Source organism: Apteryx rowi, unplaced genomic scaffold, assembly GCF_003343035.1.
Source record: "Apteryx rowi isolate R43461 unplaced genomic scaffold, aptRow1 scaffold_26, whole genome shotgun sequence".
NCBI classification, from domain to species: domain Eukaryota; kingdom Metazoa; phylum Chordata; class Aves; order Apterygiformes; family Apterygidae; genus Apteryx; species Apteryx rowi.
The window spans coordinates 267,426-277,533 of record NW_020448974.1 but is presented as its reverse complement, the minus strand read 5'-3'; the positions used below and the strand labels follow the sequence as shown (position 1 = coordinate 277,533).

The window sequence follows — 10,108 nt, the reverse complement described above, 5'->3', positions numbered from 1 at the left end:
AGCAGCGGCAGCACCGGGAACCGCGGCGGCGCCGGAGCCCCCCGGCTGCACCGGGAGCCGCGGCAGCGAACGGCGCGGTCCCCGAGCTGGAAGGAGAAGGAAGCGAGCGCAGCAGCGGGCTGGATCTCGGGGCACAGGTTTTTCCTGACCCCGAGCACGTTTTCCACGGGAACTGTCAGGACACAGATTTTCCATCCCAGATCAGGCTCTGTCCGGGAAAGGGAAGCGCTGGCATCTTGTCGGCTCTCTCCGTAGCAGAAAGGTTTTACCGCTGCGGTTAGTGGTGCGGTGTCGGTCACACCTGCCGTACCGCACCGGGGACGCGTGCTGCCCGTCGTGCTTTAGGAGTCGGGAGGACACCGGCATCGCCGGAGTCGGGAGGAGCAGTGTTGCGCCGGGGCAGACTGCTCCACGCAGCGCGGGCTCCGGAGGGGAGCTCAGAGAGACGGGGGAGGTGGTTTGGGGACAGCTCCTCCAGGGACATTCTCCTGCAGAGCCTGGCAGCAGGATGGCCAAATGCTCCCYGAGGAATCTCTTCATTTCTATTTTGTTCTCCAATTTCTAGAATTTTCTCTTCCACCCCYAAAGCAAGGAAGGATGACATCTCGGCTCCTCTGAATCGGGTGTGCCCAGTGACCAGCAGAGCCATGGATCTGGAATATGAGCTGCCCAACGCCACCGAGTTCTGGTTCTCTCCAGCTTCCCCATTTGACAACTTCTCTGTGGAGGCACCTGCCAACACATCACAGAATGCCACAGGCCACCATTTTGAYCTGACCAGCAATGCCATCCTCACCTTCATCTACTTTGTGGTCTGCATCATAGGGCTGTGTGGCAACACGCTGGTGATATATGTCATCCTTCGCTACGCCAAGATGAAGACCATCACCAACATCTACATCCTGAAYCTGGCCATCGCGGATGAGCTGTTCATGCTAGGTCTGCCCTTCCTGGCTATGCAGGTTGCGCTGGTACACTGGCCCTTTGGCAAAGCCATCTGCAGGATTGTCATGACAGTGGACGGGATCAACCAGTTCACTAGTATCTTCTGCCTGACAGTCATGAGTGTTGACCGGTACCTAGCTGTCGTCCATCCCATTAAATCTGCCAAGTGGAGGCGGCCTAGGACAGCCAAAATGATCAATGTGGCCGTATGGGGTGTCTCCCTTTTGGTGATAATGCCCATCATGATTTATGCCGGGGTGCAGCATAATCATGGCAGGAGTAGCTGCACCATCATCTGGCCAGGGGAGTCTGGCGCGTGGTACACAGGCTTCATCATCTACGCCTTCATTCTGGGCTTCCTGGTGCCTCTCACCATTATCTGCCTTTGCTACTTGTTCATCATTATCAAAGTCAAGTCCTCGGGGATCAGAGTGGGCTCCTCCAAGAGGAAAAAGTCTGAGAAGAAAGTCACCAGGATGGTCTCCATTGTGGTCGCTGTCTTCATCTTCTGCTGGCTCCCCTTCTACATCTTCAACGTCTCCTCTGTCTCTGTCCTGATCGTGCCCACGCCTGTCCTCAAGGGCATGTTTGACTTTGTCGTAGTCCTCAGTTACGCCAACAGCTGTGCCAACCCCATCCTTTATGCCTTCTTGTCCGACAACTTCAAGAAGAGCTTTCAGAACGTCCTCTGCCTGGTCAAGGTCAGCGGTATGGACGATGCAGACCGGAGTGACAGCAAGCAGGACAAATCCAGGCTAAATGAGACCACGGAAACCCAAAGGACCCTGCTCAATGGTGACCTGCAGACAAGCATCTGAGAGGACAACAGGGTTGTCCAACATTCGCTCTCCTCTCTCCACTTGCTCCCAACTCTGCAACAGGGCAATGGCACACACCAAGTCAGGGCAGGAGTGCCAGGTCTTTTCTTGCTCAACTTGAGGGATGGTGGTGCTATCAGATGGGCAGGGGGTATCCTAAACTCGGGCTAGCTTCTGAGCTGCTGGCAGGTTGGTTTTCAAGCACTGGGAAGGATACGGCTCAAGAGAAACTGCCTCACCAGGAAAACAAAGACAACTTGTAGAAAGCCACATGCGGTGGGCACGCCTTTAAACACAAGAAGTGCCAACTGTGGGACAAAATCGTCTCTGGGGCGACTCCACTGGTTTCACTGGTGTCACTCCCCGGGCTGAGGTCAGCCTGGGATGCTCTGCCCCAGGAGCCGCGCCTGCGCACACACGCACGCACACCCCACGAGGCACGGCAGCTTGCTGGGCTGGGGCGCGTGCGTGCGGAGCAGGGGTGGCCTCAGGAGGAGCAGAGGCSGCGGATGAGGGTGCAGGGATGCAGACGCGGAGTCTAGGCAGCGCCTCTTGCCTCGGTGTCTCTGGAGAGCAGAGACCCAGCGGAGCAGCCGGCTCCGGAGGGAAGCCACCTCGCCAACCTGAGCGCGTTCTTGCGGTCGCATCCTCCCCGAGGAGACACGGCTATTTGGGGGGGGGGGGATTTTGCCCAGTTTATAAGTTATTTGGTCAGTCCCCGAAGCGTCCCTGTGGCTGTGTGGCTGCACTYGTTTCCAGAAGGCTTTCCTGCCCCTGGGGAAGCCGCACATCGGGAAAAAGGGAATTGCCTCCGAGGAGACCAGCCCTCCCCCACCTGCAAATACCTCTGCTCCCGCGCCCGGCCTCCACCAGCCCAGCCGTTCCCCTCTTCCAGGAGGGCCCCTTCCTTTCCGCCCCTTCCCTCCAGTGACGTCACCTTCCGACAGGTTTTCTCCTCAGTTGTAGGATTTCCCCCTTTTTCCCTCTGGAGCAGCCGCTGCCCCTCCTGCTCACGGTCAGTCCCAGGCTGTGCCGCCCGCCAGTGCACCGCTGCTTTCCCCGGTGAGCCCGGGTATCCGAGCACTGCGGCTGGGACGGCTGAGAAGTCACGGGATGATCACCTGGCACCTGGATGGAAAATACTCGGAAGCATTCGAGCGGCAGAGAAACACACGGGGGCTTGGAGCGCGCTGCCATGGGCGGCAGGGCCCTGGTGTCCCCCACGCTGCCGACAGCTCCCACCGCCGCGGTGCTTCCGGGGACCGAGAGGCCGGAGCCGAGCGGGAAAGGCTGTCAGTTCTTCGCGGGTGACTCCCTACCCGGGCTCCCTCCAGGCAAGTCGCGGAGGAGGAAGGGGCGATGGAGAGGACGGGTGATGGGAGGTCGGGGACTTGGCTGCCCCCAGGCCAGCGCCACGGCAGAGCCGGCGGCACCRAGAGCTGCAGAAGGAGCCTGTGAAATCCCCGGAGGAAAGGCCCCGCGGGGCRGCTGCGGGCGCTGGCGTCTCCGAGCCCCTCCGGGTGCACCCGCCGCAGGTAACAGCRAGGGGCCGGGCCACGCGGCGCGGGCACGGCGGCTCCCCGGACACCACCATCGGGAGGAGCCRGGCGCCCGCCGGCATCCCGGCCCGGCTCCTGCGCCGGCCGCGTGGGGCAGGCTGGGGGCGATGGGGTAGAGCCAAAATCCTCAGGTGCAGCGGATAAACGTGTTAATTAGGGCTGAGGCTCGGCCACGGCACACGGCGCCCGCTGGGTTTAGCTGCTCGGGAATGTGCTGGAGCCATCGGCTCTGCCCGGCCAGGCCAGCGCACAAATCCCACGTTTCGGGGCTGCGCCGGGGTGGGAGCTGGCAGCCCCGGCTGCAACCCTCCCGCAGCAAGCACGGCGCGAGCGAACGGGAAAGCCCAGGGGAGAAAGAAATCCTGCCTTCCCGGCAGAGCCGAGGAGCAGTTTCTGTGCCAGAGGACGGGCTCTGGTCCCAGGCTTTTGCTCCGGAGCAGAGGCGTGGGAACAGCGTGGTTTAGGCAGAGAAAACAGCCCGGTCTCGCTTGCCCTCGCCCCCTTCCCCCGGGAATCCCTGCGCGAGCCCCTCGCTGGCTGCTGAGCCAGCACCCCGCATCGCAAAGGGAAGAGGGAGGAGAAAAGGGGATGAGCATTTCCCATGAAATTTCCCACACCTGCTGCGGGCTCCCACAGGTCTCAGCCCCGGCACTCCAGGTAGATGCTCCAGGAGGAGTTTTGCCATGGCTTGTCCCAGCCTCTGCAGCGAGTCCCCCCTTCCCGGCATCRCCCGCTTCCAGCTGTGCCACCCCAGCTTTGCCCACCAAATCCCCCCCCCCCAAAGGCTGCGGGGACGCAGTCCCGGGCTCGACGCCTGCTCCCCCCGCACAGCTCCATCCGGACACCAGCTCCGGCACGACAGCGGCGGCACCAAACGCCCCTTGGGCACCGGGAAACGCTTTGCGCCAGTGTGCAGGACGTCTGGTTTTGCAGGGCAAAGCAGAGCGTTGTCAGCATTCATCTGCTTTTAAGCCTTTCCTCCTGCTCCTGGAGCAACGCGTGCCTGCGTGGAGCAAGCGCCTGCCCGTCCCCGCGCGGCCGGTGCCAAGCGGCGTGGGCAGCCCGCGCGCGCAGCGCGTCCCCGGCCRCCTTCGTTAGGGGAAGTACATAGGAAGCAAGGCTCTGGCAACGACACCGGCTGCCCTGTTGATGCTGCAGGGATCGGAACAGGAGCAGCATGTCACATTACGGTGAAATATTGGATCGTGATTGCCGGGCCTGGCACAGCCGGCAGCCCTCTGTTAGGATAAGGTTTTAGTGTCATAGCTGCAGCGATGCGTCAGCTGGGCTTTAGATATTTAATATTTGGTGGGCGGTGAAGGAGTTATTTGTACAGAAAGACGGTGGTGCCAGGGAGGGAGGGAGAAGGGAGGGAGAGAGGTGCATTAAACCCTCTGCCCCTCGAGGGAGCCGACGTTTGCATCACCCACCTGCGGTGCCCGCGGGAATCGCAGCGGGCTCAGGCAGACCTGCCGGCAGCTGGCTCTGCTCCGGCCCCGCCGTGCAAACGCTGCCGCGAACGCCCCGGCCGCAGCTGAGGGGGCAGAGCCCGTTCCCAGGCCACCACCAGCAGGAGCCCCCAGCCGGGGGGATCTCCTCCACGTGCTGGTTGGATGGTGAAAATGCAGAAAGCACGGCTTTCTACCATAGGAGAGTCCTCAGGAGCCTTGGAAAGGACAAGTGCCCAGGTCATCCTTGTCCTGGCAGACCCCTGCAGTGACCCTTCTGGCAGCTCAGCTATGGAAACGTCTGCCGCCCTTTGCAAGGGGGGGGTCTGATCCGAAATACCCCACTTCTCCCTTTTGAGCAGGTCCCTTTGCACCCAGCCTGCGGCGCTCCAGGCATGGGAATATCGGGGCTGCGGTCGAGGATTGAGGGAGCCGACGGATCAGCCCCGGGGCTGCTGCAGGGCCAGCACACGGAGCATTTCCCAGTGCTGCCAGGGAAGCCCACGGCTCCTGCGGCCGCTCCGATGGCCGGACCCCTCCGCTCCCGCCGGGTACAGGGCAGGAGAGCGAAACGCGCAGTCTCGGGGGCGCGAGCCGGAGAGGGATCCGCAGCCGCTTCTCAGCATTGGCAGTAAAACAACTAAAGAAAACCTTCGGCTGGTTCATCACTGGCTAATGACCAGCAGCATCGCTGCTGCTGCGAGTAACAAAGTTTTCATTCTCAGCCACTTGATTTTAGTGGGAACTTGACCTCATATTGGATCTGTTCAGAAAAGCCTCGCAGGGCCGCCGGCRGCGTAATGAGCAATCGCTCCTGGTTCATTGCAGAGCAAACAGGCTGATCCTGCCAGTGCTGGAGCGGCTCCGGCGCTGCTTCACACGCAGGCTGCCCCCGGGCTCGGCAGGATTAATTACAGCTGCCGCCTGCCCTGGCTGGAGCTGCAGAAGCAGATTTATCACGAGCGGGAGGTGATGGGAGGCGGAGGGAGGCGCGTGCCCTGCAAAGCTCCCCTTCCCGCCGGGAGCCTGGGCTCAGCCCCGCGCGGAGCCGCCCCGCAGAGGGGCACACGGGGCTGTTCGCTTTGCGCGGTGGTGGCCGGGCTGCGGCACGGGTGCATGGCCCAGCTGCACCGGCTCCGACGGGTCACCCTCGCGGGACACTGCCTGTCCCAGCGCCTGCCGAATGGACCCGGCGCAGGAGCATCCTCCGCCCTCATGGGCCGGGGCACGAAACCCGGCGGTGCCRAGCGTCGCCCGGGGTGGCCGGCACACTTCGGACCGTGCCCACCTCGGCCGTGCCTGGCTCCCGGCGCTGCGGCGGCCAGCTCCCCGCCGGCGTTTGGTACCCGAATCCTGCTCTGAGGGGCAGGAAGAGGTTGGGTTTGGACCTAGAGCTTCCCTGTCGCATCCCTGCAGCTCCCTGCATCAGCACYGAGAGCCTGGGACCAAGAGCAGGGCAAAGCTTCGCTGCTTTAAAATAATGATCCCTCCTAACGAGCTGCACTGTTCTGCCTCTGGATGGCTTTCCCGGCTGTCCTGGATGGGAAGAGCCCAGCCTCGGACAGACACTTCCCTCCCGAGCCTGCTCCCACACGGACCGCGCTTGTGTCCCAAACCGTCGCCAGCAGGACACAGGCTTCGACTTGCGAGAGGTCCCTGCAGTGCTGGGACATGCCGGTGGGCATCTCCGCTGGGGCGCTCGGGGCTGCTCCCAGCGGGGGAATCGCCAGCGAGTCACCGGCGAACGGCACGTCAGACCCCAGACCCAGCCTTCGCGGTGCTCGGTCCGACGGGACGCAGCCCGCGGCCACGCTCTGCCCTCCCTGCCAGCCGCGGACCCCAGCCCCACACGCATCCCGTGCCGGATTGCAGCTGGCTCCCCGCTTGCTCCCGGGCCAGGATTGCAGGGAGCCGGCCCTCCCAGCTCACACGCGAACGAGGACGGACAGGCACCGGCCGCGGTTCAGGGAAACCTGCCTAGCTCCATGACCGGACCAGAGGAGAGGAGGGATGCAAAGCCCCAGGCGCCCCAGCGCTCCCGCCGCGCGGCCAGCAGGAGGGAAGGGGTGGGCGTTTGTACATATGTGTATATACCGGACATGCCTCCGGGGGGGTCGGCATCACTGACACTGCAGAGACAGTCCGCACCCCTCCGTTTGCCCCTTCCCGCGCGCGCACGGATGCTGGAGGCTCCCCTCGGGGAGTGGGAAAAACGCGGGAGTTGCACCCGCGTTTGCAGGCAGCCCCGGCGCTTTTGCAGGGCAGCAGAAGAGCGTCGGCCCCGGCTCGGYGGGGAAGGGGCCGTGCGCCGAGCCGGGGCTCGAGCAACCGGGGAATCTCCCCCCGCTCAGCAGCACYGTGCCGCGCGCCCACGTCTTGTACATACGCCGCGCTGTAGCTATATCCATGTTCTCTATCGTGTGCGTGGGTCTGGTGTAAGACACATTGTGACTGCAACATCGTGGAGGGTGTTTCTTTGCTTTTCGTCTTTCTTTTCCCCTTCGCGCTATGCCGTTTCTCRGTGTCTGGATGCGGAGCTGAGCCTTCCTGCAGGAACGGCTCCCGACTAACTGCTGTATCGCGGGAAGGGAAAAGCTGGCTGGGGGTGCGGGGGTGGGGGGTGCAGTAAAAGAGCTTTCCTACAATTTCTGGCTTTCTGTGCCTGTGTCAGAGCCGGTGAGAGCAGCAGAGAGAGGAGCAGGCTTGGATTCCCCCCAGGGAGGGGAAAAGGCACCAGCCGCAGAGCCTGACCAAGGGGCAACTCAAACTCGGTCCCTCCCCCCATAAATCACTTATTCTTCGCATCTGCCTGGCTGCTAGTGAGAGTAACACACCTGGTCTGCATCCGCGGGGCGGTCTCAGCCCCGGAGGGTCCGCGCAGAAGTGCCGTGTTTGCCCGGAGGTTGCTCCCGGGGCGGCATGAACTCGGGGCGCTGCGGCACGGACGTGTCTGTGCCAGCGGCGGCCACTCAACTAGATGGATCGCAGCTGGAGGAAGCGCGACCGCAAATAGCTCCTTGGGGACAAAAGCAGAGCAGAACAAGTACAAAGAGACTGCAGAAACTCTCCATCTGAAATGCCAAAGGGGATACGTCTGTGGTTTCGAGACGGCAACAGCATCTCTGTGCTAGTTTTGAAGTGAACAGAACRTGCCTGAATCTCCCTCCCTCCGGCATGTGGAGAGGTTGGGAGAAAGACAGCAGGGTTTCTAGGCGTAAGTTCCAGGAAGAGTATTGCAATGGAAGTGATTTGATTCCAGGAACACGTGAGATTTCCCAGAGGCTCTTCAGGGACCGGCTCTTTCAATGCATAGATATTAGATGGGATCTGAGGTCATTACTAGAAAAGAAACCTGAGCACGTGCATGCACATGCCTGCAAGCCCTCCCGCGTGCTTTTGTTCAAGCAGCCCTTCTTTGAGTAGCCCCGAGAAGCTCGTGGTCCCTAGCGAGGGCCTAGCCCAGCGCGGGGACCTGCAGTCTTGCACGCTTATGCGAGAGGGAACTGCTGCGGTGGGTGTCTGCTGCGGTCTGGGCAGGTTCACTTATCCCGACTGAAGTCAGGCTGCAGCGCAGAGAGAGCGGGCTTGCAAGCGTGGAGCAGCTCCTCCAATGTCACGGGTTGCGACAGCTTTTCCCCTACCGATGCCTTTAAATTGCAGTCACCAGAGATTTAATCTGCTGGCGAAAACAGTGTGTGTGTGTGGGGAGGGGGGTGTGCGTGCAAATGTGCGTGCATGCACGAGCAYGTGTGCTGTAGAGAAGAGGTGTATTACCAAGGAAACAGATGTTTACTGCAGATGTAAAGAAAGCAGCTCCTCTATAACTCCTCTGCAAGCAGGAGTGCTGACCAGCCGCACAGGTCAGCTTTGCTACCAGCCATTCCCAGGTGGATAAACCCCTTCATTCCAAAGCAGCTATGATGTTTTTTGCCCAATTTTCAACACAAACAGGGTTTTATGGGATTTGGAAACAAATTCTACCAAAGCTACCCGTGTCGACAGCAATTCTGCCAGGACGACGCTCTCGGGCGTCTCCCGTGGAGCTGGATGCTCTTCTGACATGCCAGGCAAAGGCAAATTGCAGTGTGCTGCAGCCCTGCGCCTTCAGATCTTTTCCTTGCAAATGAAAAGCGTGCAGCTAAGACAAGATCTGCCTCATTGAACAAGCATTTGTAGGAAAGCAATTTCCACGCCTGTTGCTGCAGTGTATTACAGCTGGCTGAGTCAGCTGTCAACCAAACAGGTACATTTATATATAACTATACACACACACACGTACGCACATACGCGAATAGATGTCTCTGTACTGAGTCTTTACAAGAAGGTGGATACAAGAAAGTCAATAACCGCCCTGGGAAAGATCTTGCAAACTCGAAAAAACAGAGTGTGACGATTTCGTTTTGCCTCCACAGGCTGACAACATCTGACATGATGTAAAGCGTATATATACTTTGAGTCGGAGCTACACAGAAGAGAGGAGGTGGGCTTTTTGTTTCCAGCAGGTACATCCCAGCTGTGCCCCCCCCCAACACACACGCATTTTGAGTCAGCACAGTTTTGCTAGCTCACGAGCAAGAGGAGCATTATTATTGTTTAAACCGCTGGCGGTGACCGCTTCCCCGCAGCAACGGTAAACTGGAAAAACTCCTGGTGTGTGCAGCACAGGGCTCCCCAAAACTGCAAGCCCTTGCTTTCCTCCTTTTGGAAATAACCCACCAAAAAAAAGGCTGCAGCCTGTCAGAAGGATAAATCTTTAGTGGACGGCGCACGAGCGCAGGGCGATGCAGCGTATGGCTGTCTCCCTCTAGCGCCGCCTCTGCAGCCGCAGCAGCCTGCTGCCCGGCCAGAAACTTGGGGTTTCTCACAAAAGGCGCAGCCCGGTCTGCGCAGAGACACGAGAGGTGGTTTTCAGGGGGGGGCCCACACGGCGCCTGGGGCCTGCTGGCGGGCAGCGCCCCCGCGGCAGGCCGGGCTCTGCCCCGCTCCCTTCGGGACACGGCCGGTCCCTCTGGGATAGCCCGGCACAGRCGGGCAGGTGGGACGCGCTGCGCCAGCCTGCTCCAAGCGGAGTTTTCCCTCAGGGCTCCAGGCCCGGGCACCGGCCTCTCGCCGCCCCGGGCTCGCCCCGCCGGCAGCCGCGGTTGGGCCCCGCCGGCCGCGCTGCCATGGCAACGGGGCCAGGCCGGGCTCTGCCCGGCACAAACATGGCGGCGCTCGAGCTCGCGCCCGCGCTGACGCCCCGTCGCCCCTCCCTGCCCGCCCCAAAGATGGCGGCGGCCACGTCACTGCCGCCCCGGCCGCGGGTGACGGCGGCGGCCATGGCGGCGGCGGCAGCGGC

At 61.5% G+C, this 10,108-nt stretch overlaps 1 protein-coding gene across 1 annotated transcript; it reads left to right on the top strand.

Moving 5' to 3' along the window:
* Positions 1-647: 647 nt before the first annotated feature.
* SSTR2 (somatostatin receptor 2) lies at positions 648-1,857 on the top strand. The gene has a single exon (XM_026067519.1). It carries the CDS (start codon positions 648-650, stop codon positions 1,761-1,763), a length of 1,116 nt encoding a protein of 371 aa, XP_025923304.1. The 3' UTR covers positions 1,764-1,857.
* Positions 1,858-10,108: the final 8,251 nt, after the last annotated feature.